The sequence below is a fragment of the Rousettus aegyptiacus genome, unplaced genomic scaffold (genome assembly GCF_014176215.1).
Source record: "Rousettus aegyptiacus isolate mRouAeg1 unplaced genomic scaffold, mRouAeg1.p scaffold_m13_p_4, whole genome shotgun sequence".
NCBI lineage: Eukaryota > Metazoa > Chordata > Mammalia > Chiroptera > Pteropodidae > Rousettus > Rousettus aegyptiacus.
Genome location: NW_023416307.1, coordinates 64,579,737 through 64,604,580, shown reverse-complemented (window position 1 = coordinate 64,604,580; position 24,844 = coordinate 64,579,737). Strand labels below are relative to the sequence as shown.

General features: G+C 37.5%; 1 protein-coding gene across 7 annotated transcripts in view; it reads right to left on the bottom strand.

Annotated features, from left to right (window-relative positions):
• CD47 (CD47 molecule) overlaps positions 1 to 24,181 on the bottom strand; it is a 46,208-nt gene extending 22,027 nt beyond the window's left edge. For 3 of the 7 annotated variants that reach the window (XR_004950332.1, XR_001593784.2, XR_001593785.2), the window contains exons 1-4: positions 23,852 to 24,017; positions 19,393 to 19,442; positions 13,284 to 13,631; positions 4,793 to 4,882 (exon numbers count right to left, since the gene is read on the bottom strand). Coding sequence is in view for 4 of the 7 variants with exons in the window: in XM_016118976.2 (XP_015974462.2) it covers positions 4,793 to 4,882; positions 13,284 to 13,631; positions 19,393 to 19,442; positions 23,852 to 23,970 (607 nt within the window). In the remaining 3 variants the exon portion in view is untranslated. The other 4 variants (XM_016118976.2, XM_016118977.2, XM_016118978.2 and 1 more) reach the window with 2 other exon arrangements.
• Positions 24,182 to 24,844: the final 663 nt, after the last annotated feature.

The window sequence follows — 24,844 nt, the reverse complement described above, 5'->3', positions numbered from 1 at the left end:
CTAGAGGGACATCTAACCAAATACCATAAGCAGGAATCAAAACTCTTGTGGAATAATCTTGTGCAGGGATTAGAAAGTTAGAAAATAAAATGAAAGATAACCTAGAATGCTCGAGTTTTAAATAAATTACTACAATCCTGGCTTTGCATAGTTCTGATATGCATAAATTTCAGTTATTGTGATTTAGTTAACTTAAGTCCTCTAAAAGCACAGTTCAAATTTCAGTTACCACAATATATTAACTGAGCAATTGCATAAAGTGCAAACTTCACTGCCATCTCTTCGGTCCACAAATCACTACATAAATAACAGATTTGCATCATGATCAGTGATCAATCGTGTCACTTCTTTCAAAGAATTGGTCAATGCACATATGTTATTCGATTCACTCAGACAGCAAAGCATATGTTGTGTTACCTTCTGTTTCCCAGTGACAAAGCACTGTGACATATTTTAATGGATAATCAAAAGAGGAGCTGGGCAATAAAGATGAAAGAGCAAAGAAATGCAAAGTGATACTGCTGGAAGTGAATTTCGAATAGAACGTAAATGACATTACAGAAAAAAAGAGCTGACTGTGCAAATGTCGACACTACTGTCATTCAAGAGATTCTAGATACGCAGCCGGAGAAACATAGTAAAACTGAACTTATTGGCACAAATTAGTTCAGTGAGGAGGTGGTGACACAAAGAATAAAGATGTCCCACAAGAAGTGACTCTGGCAAAAACCTTCACGGGAAAGGAACTCTCAGAGATAGTTCATGACACTGAAAACAGAAAAGATAAAATGCTGGAAGCTGATCCAGGTCTGTGTAAAGTGAAGACTCCTTGTGTATGACAAAAGTTCCAAGGAGAGAAAAGTAAGCTTAGATACACCCATCTCAAAAAATTTCAAAATATTATCCAGTTCTTGATGTAGAGTTGAACCTTAATTTTATGGGAAATAGAGGTCTTGGTAGGCAGCACTTGAAATCATTATCAAACATCTAAATGACAGAAAGTACCTGTTATATTGTCCAAGAATGACAAGAACCTTGAAAATCAGCCAGGAATTTAAGCGGAATAGGAAACTGTGAATGAGAACAAAAATAAAGTGCCTAAAATGCAAATACTATTGGAGATTTGTTACTTCAGTTAAGACTCAGTGTTTGAGTCTACAAATCTCTGAGATGTTTGCTAAATATAGGATTTGCTTAAAAGTTTGTAAGTTAAGGCTAAAGGCAAAGGTATTTGGAAACATTTCCCTACAAGAGACCTTTGAATTCAAAAGGTAGGTCTAAGACTCACCATATCGGAAAGCCCTTGGCTTGGCTTCAGTTCAGAGGTCTTCTCAGGTTTCTTCCTTAGGTGGATCAATGGCATCCTCAGATCAATTCAAGATACCTTTTAGGTATAAAGAAAGTCTTTCTCCTCAAAGGGAAGGCATAACCTGCTGTCTTTACTGAACGTTTAGCCTACAGAAGATCCAGGTTTTATCTTAGACTACTAAAAGACTGACAGGCAGAGCTAGAAAAACTACTGACAGAAACTCCCTGTGGTCAAGTACAGACTATAAACAGTAATCAGAAGTTGAAGAGAACTAGAAATCTAGAAAGTGAACATCATGGGTCTGAGTTACTAGTAATATTTTAGGAGCTACAAGATACCGCACTCCAAAAAGTACGTAACCAAACAGTGAATGGAAAATAGGATTCTTCTGTTGGTTGAATCTGCAGGACATAAACAGGAGGCCTCTTACAAAGAGTACCAAAAGAAAAGTAGATTTAGATCCCGGTCTATCCCAAAGATGTGAAAAAGAGAACAGAAGAGGCACACTCATCTCCTCAACAGAAATGTGAGTGCTACAAAGCCAGGGGCAATATGCATTTTACTTCTACATCTTGTACACATTGCCCATTCTCCTCTATCAATAACAGTTTGATTTACTCAGTCAGTGTATGCAGGTATAGGTTCACTCTTCATGGAAAAAAAAAAAAAAAACTCAAAATAAGTTCAAAACAGGGAGGAAGTATAGTAGTTGTGGTAAATAACACTGGTTCAAATTCCAGTAGTACCAAAAAATACCTGGGTGATTGCGGGCAAACTGCCTAACCTATCCATGCCTCTGTTTCTTATCTATAAAACAGGAATGGTAACAATACTATTTACCTCCATAAAGTTCCTGGGAAAAGTAAATGTGATTTCAGATGGAGAGTACTTTGCACAGTGCCTATCATACAGAGAAAATGCTCCAAAAATGTTTAGGTACTATTTTGTAAACACATTTAAATCTGAGTTGAGGCTGGGTGAATCATGTATATAGGCACCTTCTATACACACACACACACACACACACACACACACACACTCACACACACTTGTTCTTAGATGAGCCTAAATAAAAAACTGCCACCAAAATATTTTTTAGGTTCATAAGCACATTTCTTAAAATATGACCAGTAGAATAATATATAAAAGAATATTCGCCTTACTAATACACACAAAAATTAAAATGATGTTTTTTCATCCATCAAATTAGCAAAGATTTTAGAATTATAATGATGTTAGGCTTGTGAGGTGAAAGACAAGTATTCTTATCTGCAATATTAATTGATATAATGTTTCTAAAAACATTTGACAGTATGTTTCAACAGGCTTAAAATATCTCTACTATTTCCAGGCTACATATCTTCGGTAGAGTTACTTTCATAATATTAAAAAAAAAAAAAAATTGGAAAAATCCTTAATATCCATCAAGATAAGAGTTAAGTAAATTATAGTACATACCTAAAAGAAGAAATGGGGCGGGGGGGGGGGGGAGGTGGGAATCAGGATGTATAAAAGCTATGAGTCCATTTACAGTTTTTCTTTTTTAAAGAAAGATAACAAAAATACATAGTAATAAGACAGAAAAAGCAGCAGGAAATTCACTAGACTACACCAATAGTTTATTTCCAGGTTGTGGGACCCTAGATGATTCTTGTTATTTTCTCTGTAACTTCCTCTATTGTGTAAGGTATTCTAAAGTGCTATGTATTACATTTTTAAGTCAGAAAAAAAATTGTGTAGCTTATTTTGTAAAAATACGGCTGACAGGACTCACTCCTGGTTCAGTCCACTAAAAATAATGCTACTAATGAGAATGCCATGATCAACAACCTTTGATTAATCCAAATGCAACAAATCACTCTGTGATATCATTTTTTTAAATAGCCAATTCCCTACCTAAATTCTATAGCATAGGTCTTAAGGCCTAGGTCTCCCAACAGGGTTAAAGGCCTTCCCTAACATCAGTGAAGACTGGTGAAGTCTTGATGCTATACCCGTCTTTTGCTTGAAGTAAAAAGCCTCTTGAGATCTAAGAAAATTTACAGAAGAATTCTAGATCGGTTTGAAAGTGAGAGTTGTGAGATGTCTTGACAGTTGTCACATTAGCTCTTTCTTTCCTCCTCTTTGTCTTTTAGACAAAGGTTGAGAAGAGCTTTTAAATTACAAAGCATTTCCAGAGTTCCATACATAAAGAGCCCTTAAAATATATAACCAGTCATCTCTCTTTCCATTTTTACATATCACTTTAGATATACATGCCTTAATTTGAGTAAAAGTAAAATTCCTGAACTCTATAACAGGCCTATCCACTACAGTACATTATTAGCTTTCACTTTTTTTTTTTGTGGAATAAAATAAATAAATGAAACACCAGCATTATTCACCCCTTGCCTTGCATAAATGTTAACTGAACTTCAATGACTCTTTCAGTGAACTACTGAGAGACAGAAATAAACCCTACATTTTAAACATTTAAAAGTTTAGACTGTCACCTCAAAACTTCACAAATTTAGTAAATTTCCTTTACCAAATTGGTATGGAAATACAGTTGACCCTTGAACAACGCATAGGGTTAGAGGAGCTGACGCTCCCACCCTAAGAAGTCGATGTCAGCTTATAACTTTAGCCACTAAGAGCTACTGTTGACCAGGATCTTCACCAATTAACAGTTGGTGAACACGTATTTTGTATATTACATGTATTATATACAGTATTCTTACAATAACGTAAACTAGAGATTAGAATATGTTATTAAGAAAATCACAAGAGAAAATACATTTATAGCATTTATTGAAAAAAATCCACATATAAGTGGCCCCACATGGTTTAATGTTGTGCTGTTTAAGGAAGGTTATGTAGCAGTATCAACTAGAATGCATATTTCCTTCTTATTTAAGAGTGACAATTCTACACTGTTGATGCTAAATCTGATGAAGCTTTAAGATCTGCCCCGAACAATTTTGTCACATGATTGTTACAGCAAAACATAGTCAAAGAACACAACTTTCCTGTGGCTGCAGAACTGCACAGTAAAAATGACAAATATGGTTCAAACTAGGCTTTTTCGAGGATGAACACATGTGTGCAGAGAAGTTCGAACTGGGAAAACAAGAGAGGGAAGTCTTAATGCTCAGAAGTGCAACATCCTATCTTAACACTGCAATGTAGGCTGTGATCTTCCCATCACCAAAGAAAATAATGTGTGAGTAAATGCCCTGTAAACATTAAAATCAGTATGAGTTTTAGATATGTTATTATTACGATTCCCACTACTGATTTTTTAAAGAAACAAACCTTGTTAGGAACTGTAGCAAGTTATGAGGGTAATATACACTTCAAAGAGAATATTAATATTAAGACTGTATACTTTTATTTATAATGTTATCATACTTCCTAATGTGACTTAAATATTGCCTGATATTGCCTCCCAGAAATAACCATTTCATCACTAAAACATATATAAAAATAAAAATAAATACTTACTCACAACACCAAACTGTCCCCAGAACAGAAGTATAGCCAACATTGGGAAAATAATAATGAGGATATTTTCATTTGGAGAAAACCAATTAACTGGAAAGAGAAAAAGCAAAAATCACAATTAATATTTACTATAATAAGTCAACAATATATTGTATTGGGAAGATGGAAAATAAAAAAAATTAATTAAAACTGCAGCCTTTAAATACATAAACAATTACAAATAAGAATTTATTTACATAACGAATTTTCCTTATGAAACAAGAAACTAGTTATTTAAGTGTTTTTCATCACACTTTCCCTCATCTATGATTTATGGAAAGAAACAGTATGCCACAGGAGCTGAGAATAAAGCTCTCCATCCACAATGCCTGGGTATGACACCCAATTCTAACTTATAGTCTCTGTGACCATGGACAGTTTTAACACATCTCCGTTCTTCAGCTATGACTCCAGTACAGCACACAGCACCTACGTCTTGAAGGACTGTTGTGACTGTTAACAAAGTTAAGATATGAAAAGGGCTTAAAACAAAGCTTGGCACTTACCAAGTGCTAAGTAAACATTAAGTACAATTATTGTTTTGTGCTCCCATGATGAATGTCTCTATGTGTAAAGTGTCAAGAATTTACCTTAATGTGACAGTGGAGTCTTCCTGTACAGACTGACTCTGGATGGAAGTAAGAAAGTTGTATATCTGGATACCCTACCCTTACTGTGACTTAAGACAAAGAAAGACGTGAACCCTAGCTTTTCTGAAACTTACTGTAGAACAGAAGATATATTTGTGAATAACTAGGCTGAAAAATGATGGTTTACATATAAAGTAACATGAGGAGCTTTAGGTATTAAGGAAATACAGTAATTAACTTCTATTAAGTGGGTCACGTGATAGATACCTAGACAGTAAAAGTACAGCCACTCGTTCTATAAAGAAAATTGTGATAGTAAAACTTCAAATGAAATAAGAACACTTAATATTTTAAAGTTTGCCTGCAAGGGAAAGGGAGGGGGGTTCTGTGGAGAACACCAGTGAATACTGCCCAAAGCCAGCGTACTAGCTTACTCTGAAATTAACCCTTTGAAATCCTCCACTGCTCTGCCTCTCTGTATCAGGACATGAGGAACCTTGTGGATTTTCCCACCATGCTAGCCATGCACTTCTCATGTTAAGCTTATAATATTAAACTCTGGTAAATGTCACAATAATCCCCAGAATATATCACTATAAATTTTTATCTCAGAGATATTAGCTTTCCAGTATCTAGCATTTTGCCCTATACATAGTAGACTCAATAGGTTTGCTGTTGAAGGCTGCAATTGTCACAAGACGATTTGGTGAGTGAATGGAAGACACATTTTTTTTTTTTTTTTGATGCTCCAGTTGTTGCCGATTTCCACCACGAGAGATGTTTTCAGATACTCTGAATCAATACCACATTAATTTCCAACTGAATTACTAAACATCTTCCAAAGAAAACCCCTTTCAATTAAAATCCCACCAGGAAAAACCTCTGTGAATTATGTTTAGGTTTTCATATACAATGCCCAAAGGATTTGGTAAAAGCTTTATGATATAATGACTATTCTTAATCAACTTACTTTTCTCTACCCCACTGTCTCTATTATTTTGTTTAGAGTTGGGTATATTAACTTCTCAAATCCTCACCATTACGATATGAAGAATTATTAACCCCTTAATGCTAAGGAAATTATGACACAGTAAATTAAGGATCTTAAGTATCTTAAATTTTCAAGTCCCAAACTGACTCCTGTTCCCCTCGCCCACCAAAACCTCCACTCTTGGTTTTTGCCATTTCAGTACTGGTGACTCCATTTCTTCTTCAGTTGCTCAGGCCCAAAAGCCTTGGAGTCATCTTTGATTCTCTCACACCCTACATCTGGTACAATAGTCAATCCTGTGAACTCTGCTTTCAAAATATAGCCAACATCTGATCTCATGTTCAAGATGAGCTGACAATGAAATGTTCTTTCATTAGCCTCTGTCCCTATACAGCAGAACAATCTTCAACGATCTTAGGATTTATTAATAGAAATCTTAGTGAAAATAAGAGGTGTGTTTGACCCTGATCTAACTGCTCATTTTGTATTTATTAAACAAATTTTTACGGAAAGCCCACAATGGGTAGGATGCTCTTCTAAGGTATTTGAGGTCCGGCAGTGAACAAGGCAGGTGGGGCCATGAGCCTGAAGAAGGGGAGATGAAGGACAGATTCTTGTGGGTATAAGGAAAGGCCTCTGGGGAAAGGAACTGGATCTGAGCCTTGTATGGGAAGGAGCCTGCCATGTGAAGACAAGGAAGAGACTCCAAAGGAACAGCAACTTTGAGCAACCAAATGATGGCTACTGTGGTTAGAATTTAGGAATACAAGAGGATATGGGAAGAGTTTGCTGGTGCAAGATTATGCTAAGTCTTAACAGTCTGTTAAGAGAGTTTGTATTTTATTCTATGAGCAATGACAAGTGATTGAAAGGCCTCAAATAGAAAAGAAAAATGATCTGATTTATTTAAAATCTCCTTTGGCAGCCATGAGGAGAATGAATTCTAGAGAAGCAGGACTTATCAGAAAGTTCGTGCAGCAATCATGTAGAGGCAAGGCATAGGACATGGCCCACAAATGCAGTCCTTAGTCCAGTCTTACTCATTACAGTGGAAGACATAATGGAATGGATCCGAGGAAGGTGACTAGAACAGGGGCCCTGAAACCATGTGGAATGGCTGAAAGAACTGGGGATTCTTACTTCAGATATGAAAACACTTGGGAAATTTTATAGCCCTCCTAGTGAGTGAGAAATTGCAGTGCTGCAAGTTTTAGCTTGACTTACAAAAGAACTGGAACTTCCTGACAATAGACCTAAATACTTGAGGAAGAAAGAGTCGCACCATGTCAAGCATTTACGTAAAAACTCTGAATAACCAATTTACCTGGGGTGTGACAGAAGTAATTCCTGAATTAGATGGCAAGACAGACTAGATGACTCCAAGTCCCTGTGCAGAAATAATAAGTGTAAGAGACAGTTCAATGACAGAAAAGGGTGAGGCTATAGAATCAAACATATTATTGTCTAAGTGATTCTTAAATGGAGATGATCAGAATCACCTGGGGGTTTATTCAAATTTCACACCCTCTCCCCTTTCAGTTCCCACCCCAAGATTTTAATATATTCCCCAAGGTAAATTGTGTGTGTGTGTTGGGGGGTGGGGGGGGGTCCATGATTCTCTGTTTAGAATCACTGCTGCAGACCTCTGCTGTAATTTACATGACTGTGTTACCTCCTCTCACTGACATAAGTTACTTCCCTCTAATTTGTTAAGGTGGTAAGAGTTTGAGGATCATTGAATTGGACATTCATATACCAAATGAGATACTGGGGAAAACCCAATGTTTCATACAAAACTACTTATATGCCCATTAAGCTATTGATTTGTTATGGTAGTACTGGCAGATGACTTCAACTTTTGTTCCCCAAGGGGGGCAGACAAGGTACTTCTCTAATGTTCCTTCCAGCTCTGAATTTCTGTGTCACGGAGAAAATAAATTAAGCTTAAAATGGACAAAGAACAACATCAGATATTTTCCCACCTTGTGAATAAGAAAAATAATCCAAGAGCATCCACACTCGCATTTCACTCAAGCTGTGGCTGACATCTCTGTCCATTATTCTCCCCCAATTCCTAGTCAGGCAGAGTGGCTCCCTGAAAGAGGGTGTGGTCTACAGCTGACTATTTAAATTTTGCTCCCAGGCCTAAGTATCATAAAAACCCAGTACTTCATTCTTCTTATCACTGTGTACAAAATGGAATAAATACAAAAAATTAAAGAGATCACTCCAATGTGCCTTTTCTTCAAATATATACAACATAACATAACTTGTTTTATTGCACCTCGCTTATTATGCTTCACAGATGTTGCCCTTTTTTTTTTTTTTTAAACAAATTGAAGGCAAAACCCTCCACCAGTAAAACTGGCTTTATTGTGGTCTATAACCTAACCCACAGTATCTCTGAGGCATTCTTATACATGGTAAACCTTTGCAAACACAGAGAACCCCTGTTTCTACAAAAAAAGATCACGGTAAAATTCGCAACACTAAAATTCAAGCTAAATTTTTACATTTCAGGATTGTGATGACTTTTTTGAGGTACTGACTTGGCTAGGCTATAGTTTCAGTTATTTAATCAAACCCAATATTCCAAGGTAGCTCTCCAAATTCCTGCACACTGCAATCAGCCTTTTATAATTTCTTCCCCTTGAAGGAGAGATGAGATTACGAATAGGATGGATTTCATTCCCATGATTATGCTGCGTTATATGATAAAAGGGATTTTGCTGGTGTAATTAAGGTCCTCATTCAGTTGACTTTAAGAAAAAGAGATTATCCTTGGGAAAGAGAGGGCTAATCTAATTCAGTAAGCCCTTAAAAGGGCCTAGCCCCTTCCTGGCAAAAGAAATTCAACATATGAGACGACTTCAACAAAAGGAAGATTTTCCATTGCTGACTTTAAATATGAAGAGGCTATGTGGCAAGGAATGAGGGCAACCTCCAAGATCTGAGAAAAGTCCCTACCAGACATCTGGCAAAGAAACAGGGACCTCAGTCCTACAACCACAAGAAACAGGACCTCAAACTCCATATGAGAATACAACCTGGCCAACACCTTGATTTCAGGCTCATAAGACTTTGGAGAACCCAGTCATTCTATTACCACGATTGTGACCTACAAAACTGTGAGGTAATAAAAAAACTATATCTTTTAAGGCTGCTACATTTGTGGTTATTTGTTATACAGCACCAGAAAACTAATACAGCATCCTATAGTGCCTTCATGTCAACATAATGAACATAATGCATATCATGTTGTCAAAGATGGAAACAGCAACCTGTTGAATTTGAACTTGCTCTTTTAAACAAAACTGATAGCTTACTTGAAAAATGTTAAATCTTAAGCTTCTAAGTTTTTTTCTCATTAATAACATAAAGGCGGATACTAATAACACATTTTATAACTATATTTACATAGCATTTGGTTGTTTACAAGGTGTTTTCACAATATCCTATGGTGGTACAAAAAAAAATACTGGATTTTGAAAACAGATCTGGCTATGACTCTCACTTTGAACAAGTATCCTAAATCTGTCTTCTGTTAAATGGTAAGATATATATTTATCTCCTGGAGTTCTTGAGAATATCACAGGACACGACATACATACAGTATCTGGCAAATGCTCAAATAAATGTCAGGATTTTTTTATTGTCCTTATTTGTACTGTTCACTTTCTTGAAAGCAAGGCTCATATCTTAGTCACCACTGAATCCAAAATGCCTAGCACAGAGCCTGGCATATAGTAGGCACTCAATAAACCTTTTTAAAAGTATTAACTAACTTACGTCTCAAAACTATCCTGTGATGGAGATGGTATCTTCATTTTATAGATAAAACTGAGGGCCAGAAGGTTGAATTTTTTATCTAAGTTTTCCTAGACTAAAAAGTGGTGACGCACAGAAAAAACTCTCTAAATTCAAGTCCTGTGCTCCTTCCACGGTACTATATTGTACACAGGCACCAGAGGTATATAAAACTATACCTCATAGGTAATATTTCCACATATTCAGTCCTAGTACTCTCTAAAAGGGAACGAAGAATGGTCACCATTACTCCACATTCTATTAAATGAAATTCTCTATTAAGCAATTTCTAGTTCTTGTTTATGCCTGTATTTGCAAAAGAGCACAACATAGTAAAAATGGTTTCTACAGGGTAAATCCCCAAAGTCCACATGATGCATAAGTATCATTACCACAATAAATTTGTAAGAGTCCTGCCCCAATTAACCTTTCTGTGCAGAGGAGTTTGTTGCAAAATGGTGCAAAAACAGTGACACCACCACATGCTAGCAAGGATGTGGGGGAACTAGATCACTCATATGTTGCTGATGGAAACGAAAAATGGAATCACTCTGGAAAACATTTGGCAGTTTCTTTAAAAACTAAGCCTATACTTACAAACAATCTGGTAATTATATTTCTGTGCATTTATCGAGAGAAATGAAAACTATATCTACATAAAAACCTATTCACACTTGTTCATAGTTGTTTCATTTGTTATGGCCAAAAACAACTGGAAACAACCAAAACGCCCAATAGTAGGTAGACGGTTAAACAAGCTATGATATGCACATACCATGGAATAATACTCAGAAAAAAGAAAAAAAGAAAAAGAAAGAACTATCGATATACGCCACAACATGGATAGATCTCAAGGGCACTGTGCTGAGTGGAAAAAAGCCAATCTCAAAAGGTTACATATTGTATGATTCCATTTACACAACATTGTTGAAATGAAAAAAGTATAGATATAGAGAACAAATTGTGCTGCCAGGTTAAGAATAGTAGGGGTGCAGTGACTAGAAAGGGGTTGCATGAGGGAGATATATACATTAATAGAATAGTTCTATATCCTGATTGTGGTGGTAGTTACATAAATACACATGTGTGATAAAATGACAAAGAAATATACACACATTGTACCACTGTGAACTTGCCGGTTTTGACATTTAAATACAGTTACAGAAGATGTAACCGTTTGGGGAAGCTGGGCAAAGAGTACACAGCACCTCTCTGTTCTATCTTTGCAACCTCCTATGACTATATAATTATTTCAGAAAATAAAAATGGGTGCAATGCTGAATGTCTGAAACCTCTGGTAGAATTTTCCACATTCTCTACAGCAAACACCTCATTTTAATGGCCCCCAAAGTAAGCATAGCTCATATAGCTCATATTTTTTATAGAGTACTTTGAAAACAAAGAAAGATAAAACGTTCACACATAAAACTATAAACTCTGTCTTCATCTCAGATATCGGTATCCCTTTCCCATCCATCTTTTTTCCATCTTCTGGCTTCTCAGGTCTCTCGAATTTACCAATTTCCCTCTCAGTGACCTATACTACACTCAGAAATTACCACTCCTCTGTGCCTTGTTTTCTCATTCCCATGAAACTGTACAGTCCGTCCCTCAGAAAAATTTCAACTAGGAATTAGATTATCTAATTCTAGTCACTCACAGTTCATATGACTGACTAGACAGACTCCTGCTGAAAGATATTAAAAAAAAAAAAAAAAAAAAAGCTCCTTAGCCCAATTTAATATCAATTTAATAAAAGTTACAATGTAGGAGAGGTTTCTGAACAGAGAAGCCTTCCAAATTCTGCTAGACTGCTTTAGTCATCTCCTGCCCACTCCTCACTGCACAAACGTCCCTCTCTCAACCCCCGGCTTCAGGAACTTGACACCTCACTTCATAAAATAAACACCCCGGGAACACAACTAGCATTTGTAAGTCACTTTGGTTTACAAAGGACCTGTACACAAAGAATCTCATCTGATGCTCATTAGACTACAGAATATATAAAAGCAGAAATCTATTTTCATTCCCATTTTAGAGATGAGGTAACTTGAACTCAGTGAGGTAACTTCTCAAGCTCAATATAGGCAAACAGTTAAGTTGCAGAATAAGAGATATAACTCAGGTCTCCTGATTCCTAATCCTAAACAATGTCAAAATAGTCCATCAAACTAAATACCCCATTCTTAACCTGATAATGGACATTTTATAACAGTAAATGCTAGAAGAATAGATGACAAATAGTTAATCCAACTGAAATGTTCTGATTCCATCTAAAAAAGAGGTTCTCAAAGGATGATCTAATCCCGAGATCAGTAATATGTCCAGTGACTCTAAAGAGAGCTTTAAAAATAGAAAATGAGGATGCACCTGTATGTTGTTGAAGAAATCTGCTGGTACAGCAAGGAAAGAAAAAGAAAGCAGACCGTTTACTCCAGCTAACTTTACTGCTTTATACAACCCACCAACCCAAGTTTGTGAAAATGGAGCAGAATCAATCACTAAGGCCAAATTCAAATCAATCGCATTGGATCCCTAGCTCTCCCACATCTTGGCCAAGGAAAAGAACACCATAAGCACAGGAATCATCCAAGATGACCTGATTTTTGATCTCTTGATACTCCTTCTGGTCTATTCTTTCTATCAGAAGCATGGTTGGGACTTGTCAAACCTTGATAGTGTAGGTGATTAAAAAGAAAAGGCTAAATAATTGGAGAATCTGGAAAATTAATCACATAAAAGAAAGTACTCTCGATGGCAGCAAAAAGAAATGGTTTGATGACCAGAAATGGTAGATGATCCCAGGACTGCTCACTCCAATAGAACAGTCCTCAGACCAAAAGTTTGAGAACCACACATGTAACAAACAGAGGAATTCTACTATGAAAAGTAGAGAGCAAATAAGACAAAATTCATGATCTTAAAGCGCTAAACATTGTAGCAGTATTTATTATTAACAGTCTGCTTTTTGATTCAATAGAGTTCCGAGCCCCAGTTTGCCCCATTTCTAATAGGATCGGGTTGCTACAGGACAAATAAAAGGAAGCTTTAACAGAAGTCTTACCAACACGATATTTTAGTTCTATGATGGCTTCACCTTCCCTGCTTAATTCTGTTACTTCACAAGTGTAGTTTCCTGGGACAGCATCACTCTTATCCAGCTTCAAAGAGGCAGTGCCCTCTAATAATGCTTCTGGTACAATCGATGCACTTGAAAAGTTATTGCCAGTGGTGGAAGTACGTTGAGATCCAACAAAGGTCAAAACGTTCTCATTTCCAAATTTCCAATTTAAATAAAGGTCGTCAAGGGTAGTCGCCTCCACATTAGAAACAAAGCATGGGATGACAACAGTTTTATTGCAATTGGTGTATTCTACAGGTTTGGTTTTATTTAAAATTAGCTGAGCTGAACCTGGAAGAGAAAAATAAAAGTTTCATTTTATTATAGAATTATATACTGTAAGACCTTATTATGTTACAAATCCTGAAGACAAAAGAACTGCTTCAATTGTTCACTTAAGCAACAGTGAAGCTACAGAGAAGATGGGCAAACTGAAAAAGAGAAACGAATTGTTTTAATATTAATGTGCATTGCTGGTAGACAATACTGTAACTTTTCCTTACTCATTCATAATAATACAAACTACACATTATCATGTGTCTTGGGAATAAATGCAGCAACTTGTGTTGGAACATGCCAGTACAGTATCTGGCTTTGGAAGCTTTAAAGTAATCATTACTGCCTACTGATATATGTATTTAAAAAATTATCCTTACTATGAGAAATTTTTTAACAGAAAAATCAAACCAAATATTATATTCAGTCTCAACACCTATACACTTCTTCCAAATGGAACTTGTTAAACTGATAAGAAGTTTCTCTCTTTGTGTTGCATTTCCAAAAAACATGGCAAGCTCTACTGTACTTTAATATAAAAGGTAAATCGGATGAATCACAGCTTTTCCACTAGGATAGAAAGTCTTAGAATGCTAAGGGCAAAAAATATACTCTGTGGTTGCTTCCCCATTGCAAAATACAGACAATAGACATTTTGTATGCAAGTATTAAAAAGGATTATATACAACTGAAAGGCATTTTCTCACCCCTACATTTCACTGAAAGGACAGAAGAGCAATTTCCAAATGTATAATACAGGTATTCCTTCTTTCTAGAAACTATAAACCACTCAAAATAAAACTAGAAACAAGCTGAAACCAAGAGCAGATATTGCCAATAAGTACAATATATTCTATCAACTCTTCTCAAGAGATAAACTACCAGTTGTTGTGTTATAAAACAGGGGTTGAGAAAGTAATTGCAATCACCCGTCTTTCATCTAAAATTTGCAAGAACATGGAAAAATTGTAATTATCTTCCATATTTTTCAGCCATTTATCACTTCTTTTAAATAGCGAGTTGTCTTTTCCCTTAAAAAAACAAAGCAGTAACAAATATAAATACCAACCTTAATAAGATTTCTTCCTTCTATATAAACTGGGAATAAAACTCAGGGGCATAGGATGTTATTATTCTAGGAACATATTATTCAATAAATGCCCATTGAATTGAATGCTAGGATTCATAGCAGAATATGAACTGGACAGTGTTCAGGAAGCCTGAGTACAAATCCAATCTGTCACTTTTCAGTATGTGTAACCTCAAGCAATTCACTTAACTTTCCTACGCCATGGTTTACTCTCTATAAATCAAAAATGAACACTGGGCTACTTCACAGAATTATGATAAGCATTAAGGAGAAAATACATGGGCAGGTGCCCACTAAACAATACTGTGCTGTAAATATGCAGAGTGATACTATAAAACTAGGCAACACAGCATTTTAATGTAACGATCTAGACCTTCTCTGACTGGCAGGTTCAAACTGTTGTATTTCTGGGAATTTGCAGTCTGAAGCAAGCTTGCGGGCAAGCCATAGCTAACTTCTTTCCAGGTCTCTACATCTCTACTCATCCAAATATTAGAAAGCCCCAGGCACAACCTGGACTTCCAATTGAATTCTTCACTTGATCTTAGTCAAAAGGCCGAGAAGTGACCCATCTGCATTCATTAAAATCTTGGGGTTCTGAATTACTTTCCCTGAGAAAGAAGCATTGAGGGGGCGACTACAGTGTACAACAAGGAGAGAAGGAAGTGGCTGTGATGTTGGAGTTACGAAGGACTGTGTCAGAAAATATGATGAACAATTTTGAAACAGACAAAAGGATTACTGGGTATTCTTTCAATGGAGTGCTGAGCACTGTCTGACAGACCTTTGGGAATATCTGATTCTATAGGCACCTGTGCCTTTTGCTGTGTTTGATTGGGCTATTTTATGATTTTGTAAATTGTACAAAACTGATGGTAATGCAAATGATTTATATCCATAGAGATACAAATAAACTTTGTTCCGCAATTGATTTCCGCCTTGTGAAAGACAGGATTTCAAAAAATTACATTTTATTGCCCTGAGGATACTGACCAATTTGCATATATTCACAAATTCATTTCAGCATTCCTGATTGCCTATAAAATGTGTCTGTTCTTCCAATTTTCTTTAAAAACCAAGCTGGTCTTACCATCTTTCTAGTTTGCTTATTAAAGTGTGAAATAAAATCTTTGACACATGCTTATTTTATATTTGAGTCAAGATTTTACTTTCTAAAAATCATCCTTTAATAAAAGAGATACAAGTGAAGAGCTCAGTTACCCTAGAGAACTTTTTTAGAAAGCTCTAGGTAAGTAAGTGGTCAGCAAACATCCCACAATTTCATAACTTATGCTTAGAGAACAAATTTTGTAAAGAATACAGGAAGCACAAATTGCACTGCATTCTTTGTTACAATAAAAAATCTTATAGCTGAAGCAATTTAAATAGTATAAATTCTGTCAATAAAATTCAAAGTAAATTGATTTGGATAAACTATAACTTGAATAACCCTTGCACTAATAATAAATAAGGGTCATCCAAAAATATAGAAGTCCACCAACTGTTAACTATAACTTCATCTTCTATAAACATTTATTACTTCATTTTCTATAAACATTTATTAAAAAACCATTAAGTAGTAAAATTATCTGATGTGAGTTTTCTCTTCCTTGCCTGACTTTTGATGAAAAGCAAACTGAAGACTCGAAATATAGAGAACAGAACATGGATAATTAACATGAATAAGGAAATTCTGAATAATCAAGACATGCCAATAGCTGTCTAAATCAGACAGGAATAGATAAATATAACCATCAGTGATACCAGAGTTATCAATAAACTACAATGAAACTGGAAAATTAGTTTATATTGAATGCCAAAAATATTGGACCTTACAACATGTGAACACAGGTCACCAACCTAAACCACCTCATACTACAGCCCTGAAAAAAGCCACTATGTAGTTGCAAAGAAGGCTCAATACGTGGTAGTCATAGCATACAAGTCCAGCTCAGAAATTTAAAAAGTGCAATAAACTTTTATTGAGAATTAGCTGACCTGAACATTGATAGGATGATGAAAAAAAAAAAAAAAAGTATGAATTATCTTTTCGGAGCTTACCGGGGGTACGATATGTACTTTTTAAGACCCAAGATTATAAGTGCTATTCTTCTTGTATGAACAAAGTCCTATGGAAGGGCAGGAGAGTAATCAGTCTTACAAATTTGTAAGAAAATGTGTGTTGCTACTAGAATATTGTCATAGTCCCCACCTATCTAGGTCTTCAATCTTTTTAACAGGTTCCACGCAAATTTTCCCTCCTTTCTAAGGGCTCTTAAACCACTCTCCTTCTGCAAGAGCTTATCCTATACTCTCCAAAGGAACCTTCTCTCCTTATTTCTTAATTCCAATTGAGTCCTTCAGATGAGAAGCCAGAAGTTTCCAATACACCCTAACCTAAAAATTTACCAGCGACCCCAACTATCCACACACTTCCTTCCCCAACCCCACTTTCCTCTCTTCAGAAATGAATCCCTTCATCTTAGAGCTAGTTCCCATTTCTGCCTCCACACCCATCAATCTCCTCAAGGACTTTCCCTACTTGATTATCAGCCTCCCACATCTCCTTATTTCATTTACTTAAGTTTCAGGGATTTTTTAACATTTAAAAAAATGCTTGAATATTCACCAACTTTTGAAAAACCCCTTATAAGTCTCTCTCTTCCCTAGCACCTTAAAATAATAATCTAAAAGCATTTCTTCACTTCCCATTTACTTCTTAAATCTCTGTCACCTGACTATCATGGCTCCACGTTTATACTTCACTACAACAGCTCTTGCCGAAGTCACCAATAATCCCTTGTGGAAAATGTGCATGGTTCACTTTCTATATTAATTCTCTACAGTCTTGAGCCAGTGGGCAGCTCTTCTTTTGCTCTTGTCCTTTGACCTCTATGATAGCTTATTTTTTTAAAAATTTTATTATTAGTTTCAAATTTACAGTACATTGATTAGACCCTACGGTATCTCTTGATTCTGAATTTCTTCCTACTGTTTTGTCCACCCATCCCAACTTCCTCTCTTTACTGAAATCTATTCCTTGACTCAGAATAAAAATTAGTGTTTCTAAAGACTTTTATTTAGCAATGCCTCCCCCTCCCCAGTATTCTCCCATATTTCATGATTTTAACTACTTACACATTTTTTATTTAACCAGGCCCCACCCTTCTCCTTAGGACCTTGGAAAACCAACTGTCTGCTATGCATTTCCACTTACATGTACTACTGTTACTTCAAAGTCAACTTTTCCAAAAATCTGTTTACCTTCTCTCTGCCCCTCTACCAAATCCTCACTTCCCTAAAGCATCTTCTATTATGTGCTAGTCAACCAGACCTGGACCTAAGAGTCATGTAGGACTCTTCCCTTTTATAAACCATGAAGAATTTCTTGTAGACTCAACCTATTTATTAGTTCTTAAATCCAATGTCTGTTGTATGAATGGATTAGACATTCATCATTTCTCCTTTGAATTGTTGCCATTTAACTAGCTCCCTGCGTCCAGGGTCAACATTTCCCCATCCCAGACTCAATGTATTTTCCACAGTTCCAAAAATAAATGTTCTAAATGCAAATGTGCACTCCTTTGCTTAATATACTTTAACAACCGCCTTCCCTCTTTTCAGGCTAAATTCTAAGTGTATTCGCATGGAATATGAACTAAGTCTTTCAAAATCATGTCCATCCCCACCTCTTGTTCTTCCGCATTTCCAAACTAAGGTTCAATCATAACAACCTTCTTGAAATCACATGGATATGCACGTGTACTGTTATGTTTATGCCTTTGCACATGTTCCACCTTGGCTCAAGACTTAGCTCTTCCTAGAGGTACAAGCTTAGGCAAGTTATTTAACCTCTGTACCTCCGTATCCTTATCTATAAACTGTGAAGAGTGACACGATATACCTTACAGAGATTTTGTTAAGTTTTAATGAGATGATGAACATGAGAGGATTTACTCTTCTTCCATATCCACGAGAATCCGCCACTGCTTCTCACGTCTACAGACCTGATTATAGAATCATGAAGCTACATATTTTAATGAAAAATTTCAAGTCAGTCACAGGTTGGATGGCAGAGTTCTTTAAACATTACATGAATGTATCTAAAAATAATCTTCCTAGATGGTGATTTTAAACTGGGTCTTGAAGGATGAGTAAGAATGTTATGGAAAGGGAAGGGCTTTCTAGGCAGAGTAGTATTGTACATGTGGGAATGAAGAAAGTGAATAACTGGAAGCAGAAGATTACTCAGGTGAGCTCTAGAAAAAGGGACTGGAAAAAATAACTGAAAACATTGTAAAAGCTTCCTTGAAAATCATTCTGAGGAGTGTGGACTTGATAACATGAGCAATAGCAAACTACTCAGATTTACTTGCTTTTAAAAAAATAGTACAGCAATATGAAGGGTGAACTGAGAGCAGAAAGATAAGAATGGGAGGCCCATTCCACTGCAATCGTCCAGGTAATGACAACTAGAGACAAAGTCAAAAATTACATTAAATAACAAAAAATAAAACTGACATAAGTCAGATATAGGAGGTGAGAAAAAAAGGAGAGAACTAAAGCTATTAACCAAAAATAGTACATGTAACTAGTTAGATTGTGGATTAACTATAGAGAAAAGAGATTTCGGAGAATTAGAGGGGAATATTCTATTAATACTTAATAGGCTTAGTATTAAAGTACCTGTGGTACGATGGAATGGAGATGTCCAGTAGGTCCCAGGATATATGGATCTAGATTTAAGGAGAAAGGTCAGAGCTACAAAGACTTGGGAATCACTAAGAATATAGCTGGTAATTGACATCACGAGCATAAACGAGATGCCCAGAGTCCTTGCAAAGCAAATAGAGCAGGTACGAGAGAATGAAGTGTTGGAGAATATCAATATTTATGGAGCGAGTAAAGAACAACAAACTGAGGAAGTGAGAAGTGAGAGAAGTAGGTGAGGCAGCAAAGAACTCCACTGCAGACACCAAGGAAGGGTCTTAATATGGAAAAAAATAGAGGTTAGTGGGATAGGTACAGCCTCTCGACTGAAAATTACAGCATTAGCTTATCTGCAGCAATGTCAACGAACTAGTGAAATCAGAAAGCAACTTGGAAAGTGAATGGGAATGAAGAAAGAGATTCTTTCAATAAATTTGGCAGTGTAAGAAAGCAGAGAGAGAAGGCAATAACAGGAAGGCTGTGGAGGGAGAGACAAAAGCAAGGTTTTCTTGTTTGTTGTTTGTTTTTGTTTTGTTTTTAATACGGGTAAAACTTGAGCATGTCTGGAAGCTAAACTGAGAAAATCAATTTAGAGGGAAAGATCTAAGATAAAAAACTGAAGAATTAAGCTGATTAGGTAGGTCTCCAAGATGGTGGACATGAAAGCTGTAGGCAGGTAGTCCTTGACTTAAAAAGGTGAATAGGTATACTTCAGAAACTGGGTAAGAAAGCCAAAAGAGATGAAGGTTGCCTAAGATATTACAGATAAGTTTAGAAATGGTGGGAGAGAAGCTGAGAGTCTACACGCGTCACTATTTTTTGCAGTAGAGTAGGAAGTTAATTATCTGCTGGGAATGGATGTTCAGGAATGGGGTATAAGAAGCCCCAGCAATCACTAAGGTAAATGAAGCAAAGCTCATGAGAAAAGATACCTGTTAGAAATGAATTCTACCAGAGTCTGCTATCAGACCTTGACCCTGCTATGAAAAACTGGAGCCTCAAACTGAATCGGGTTAGAATTAAGGTCAAATAGGAGAATTTAGTCAGATCTCTCCTGAGTAGAGATCAAATACGGTCTGGGGTAAAGTGCCAATTTCCGTAGTGTTTAGTTCTGACTCAAAGTAATTTCCCACTAAATTTAAAGGTGGCCTTACAAGAAGAGAAGTGGTCAAACTAGAATTACAGGGGGAAGGGCAGTTTAAATTCAACAACACCCAGTACTTAAAATATTAAGTACCACTGAAGCTAAAAACAAAAAATCCCTACTCTTTATAAACTACGTTTTAAGTTATTAAGAGGCACAGAATCTGAAATTTGTTTAAATGTCCAAGAGGGCCTTGCAAAGTGCTTAGAGCATAGCCAAGAACTCTGCTTGAAACAGAAAAAACATTTTTGACAGACCCTGCACTTGCCAAATTTCCTGCCTTGCCTTTTAACCCATAAGTGTAACATGTATTCAAATACGCACATTTATTCTCAAACCCTGACACTGACCAGATTCTGAGTCTTATACAACTGCTCCATGGGTATAGAATAAAAGAGAGGAGGGAGCAGCTTGTAATTCCTGTTTCAACTTCATGTAGCCACAAAGAGGGAAAATCCAGGTTCACATTGTCTTAGTATAGGTTGGTATGTCACAATCAAACTACCTGTTTAGTAAAATTGGTCCTACACTATTATTCTTTCTCTCTTTTATTTTTTTTTTTTGTCATAGAAGAAACATCTGCACTATCACAAGTGAATGTAGCTTTAAAACCCAGGAGTGCATTATATTAGGCTGAGATACAAGATAGAACCAACGGAAATTTTTATCTTGTATAAAAAGTTGTGACAGCAAAAATCTAAAAGGTGAGTAAAATGGTTTTATAAAAATTATTACAAAAATAACATTAATATATTAAAAACAATCTCCATAGTAGCAATAGTTGAATGAACATTAAGGAATGCACAAATACTTTAATTAGCATTAAGAAATGCAAACAATAATGAGTGATTATTTTGGATTTAGAATATTTATCTAAATTGCAGGAAGAACACCTATTTTTCATCTTTAGAACCTAGCCTTTCAAATTTCCATTAACAACTCAGTGGCAAAGATAAAATATCTGCCAAAATACAGATGACAGCATCAGCAAATGTTCTAATGGTAGGCATTTAGTATAATGCTTTAACACACTGTCTTTAGACTATTGGGGCAGCCTCATAAATAAGTACTTTTAAATAGGCATTTACCACTTTAAAATGGTAACTTATATTTAAAAGTAATACATTCTGTAAAAGAAAACATTTTCATTTAAGCAAGCCAAATTACTACTAGACTTAGACAATAAAAATGTTTTAAATCATGTGTACGCTTGATTTTAAAAATTCACTTTCAACAAAGAAAAATAATCCAATCACTGAAAAGCCAGTTCATACACTGTCCTTATTTGAGTGAGGCTTTATTTATCAATTGGTGAATACCATCGAAATTACTGATGTGCTTTTAAACAAAATATAATTGAATATATGAGGTGGGGGAAAGAAAGGAACATAGTAATTCATTCTGCATCTTGTAAACCAATACGGGGGCGGGGGGGAGGGGGATGGTGTGCAGTTTGCCTGTAATTAGATGGAATGGGCATTTTAGATAACTTCTTTATTACTAAAGTCAACTGAAACTGTAATGGTTACCAGCTATGATTATCAGATATTTAAAAATGAAACTGAAAGGAAAATCGAAGTTCAAATACAAATACAAATAAATGTACAAATCCATGGACTTTCTTACTCATTCTACATTCTAAATTCAGCATCCGAAATACCTTCCTTGGTTTATAACTACTTGTGCTCTGAAACAGCATTACCATCATGTTCTTTTAATGCTACATATTAAACACACACACACACACACACACACACACAAATCCATTGTATTTTATGACAAATATTATCACTTGCTGGTTAATATTCAACACTTAACAGTGTTAACTCAAATGAATAATGTCTGTTTTTTTTTCCAGGTTACTATTAACTAAATATAATAAAATACCATAAATTCTGAATTCTATGACTCTGTAGGGACTTGAGCATATTAATATTGTATGCAATTGAGTATTAATTATACATGATCTTTAACTATTACTAAAGGGGGCCTAACAGAATTCCTATCGCCCAAAGTAGCATTCTAGCAGTTCTTTCTAATTTACTTGAAAATAGGACCTGTTTTCAAAACAGCACATGACTTACAGTTTTTATTCTTCAGACGAGCTTTGCTGCCTACAGTCTGAATTAGTGATATTTTATCACAAATGTATAATCTGGTTAAAGATGGCTTTCTGATCTTACGACAGGTTTCTTAAAGTATTATTTTAGCTATAATGATGTGAATAACAACAAGCCATTAATGATGATAATAGGAAACACTATTTTATCTAATATTAACCCTTTATATAATAGAGACAGTGTTTAGTAACAGCTCCAAAATCCCAGGATATTCAGAGAGTGGGGAAAGTGGTCAGCTGAAAATAGCATCTTGAAAATAGCTGAAGTTACAAGTCTTTATGAATGGCAGAGTAAGGCTAATAATCAGCTTAAAATCTAATTAATTTAGCATTATAAAATTAAATGTAACAACTGCTTGTTACTGTTACGAAAACTCAATTCTGTATCTCATAAAAAGTTCACAAAAGGCTCTATAGATGTGAAATATGACAGGCACTGACAAGAGTCACAAAAATTCCTATTCTTTCCTCAGTTTTTGCGAAGCACACGTTTTAACAAAGCTAAAAGGGTTTCAAAAACATGGGGGCCGAACGCCTCTGGCGTAAAAAACAACACCAAATCCACAAGCTGCAAATATGTTTTGAATAGAGGTATTATCTTCATATTCCAAGCGATATCTGGATTACTTTTAAAACAGTTCCCCCAAATAAAGTAAGGAAACTTGAACGTGCTAGTTGAACTGTATTAAAGTGGTTGATTGAGGGTGGGGGTAGCAAGAGTTTCCAGGAAGCTTATTTCTAGGGTTTAAAAAAAAAAAATAGCGGCTAGAAGATTCTTCTGATTAAATGAGGGATTGGACGTAAAACTTAATCGTGCCCCTTAAGTCTCTCGCTCATGTGGGAGGGCAAACAGGAGAAACCCCCTCTTGCAGACTTCGCCAAAATGCGCACTTCAATCTCAAGAGGCCCATGTCCTCCCACTCTCCCTCCTTCATCCCAACTGCGTTTAAACGCTGAGGAGAAAAAGGGGTACGAAAGAGGGGGGACCTTCACAGCTGCCAACCGCTCGCCTCTGATCGCGCCCTTTCTCTCTACAGTTAATTTCTGCGCGAGGTGCACGGTTCGGAGTCTTCCTCGGTTAACGCATCTGGAGGCGGAGAACCGGGGAAGGAGAAGAGCCCCGCTTTCACCCAGGGAAAAGAAGAAGCCGAAAGAATGAAGGAACATTTTACCCGCTGGGCCCACCCCACGTTCGCGTTAAGGCGCGCAGGGCCCGTGCGTCCCGCGCCGGAGCCACCTTCTCCAGGGCGCCGTGGGGCCAGCCAGGGCGCAGCCCACACATCGTATCCATGGGGGCGCCGCGCAGGCGGCGAGCCGCAGAGCCAGGAGCGGAAGGCCACTCACCGCAGGACGCCGAGGCCAGCAGCAGCAGCACTACCAGGGGCCACATCTCCGCGCCCGCCGCGGGGTCAACGCCGCCGCCGCCGCCGCCGCCGCCGCCGCCCGCGTCTGGAGCAACCACCACCGGTCACGAGCAGGACCCACCGCCCCGACTGCCGAGCCGCGCACACGCGCGCTCCCGCCGCTCCCCGCCCGCTCCCCCGCCCGCACGAGCCGCGCACGCGCACTCGCTCTCGCCCCGCCCCGCCGCGGCGGCTGCTGACGCGGGTCCTCCCCACTCGCGGGCTCCCGTGCACGTCCCCGCCGGCTCTGCTGAGACTCTGAGCCCACTCCCGGGAAGTGGCGCGGGCCGGGCTTGCGGGGCACGCCTCGCCGCACTGCCCGTCCCCTACCCGCCACAGGAGGCAAGCAGGTGTTCTGACGCCCGCGCGGGACCTCACGGCATCCGCCTCTCCGCGGTTTTCTTCCTCCTTTTCGCACAGCTCTGGGCCCCACTGTCCAACCTCCATTGTCCTCTCCTGCTTTCACTCCCACTCGCGCTTCAGGAACTCCGCTAGGTGCTGTTCACCCCGACTACTGCGGCTCGGCCCCGCCTGTGCCCCTGATCTCTCTCCTCTCCTGGGGTCCGAGGTCTGACGCGCGCGTCGACCCGGATGCTTCCTCGCCTCTCACCCCTGCACATTTCCCCCTCAACTCCGCCGCCCGCCTGCGCAGCGCGTGGGGGCGTCTCTGTGTGCTCCCTACGCGATCAGCGAGATTTGGGGCGCCACGCCTAGGGCAGGGCGGTGGCCCGATGTCTGTCCGCAGGGAGTTTCCACTCGTCC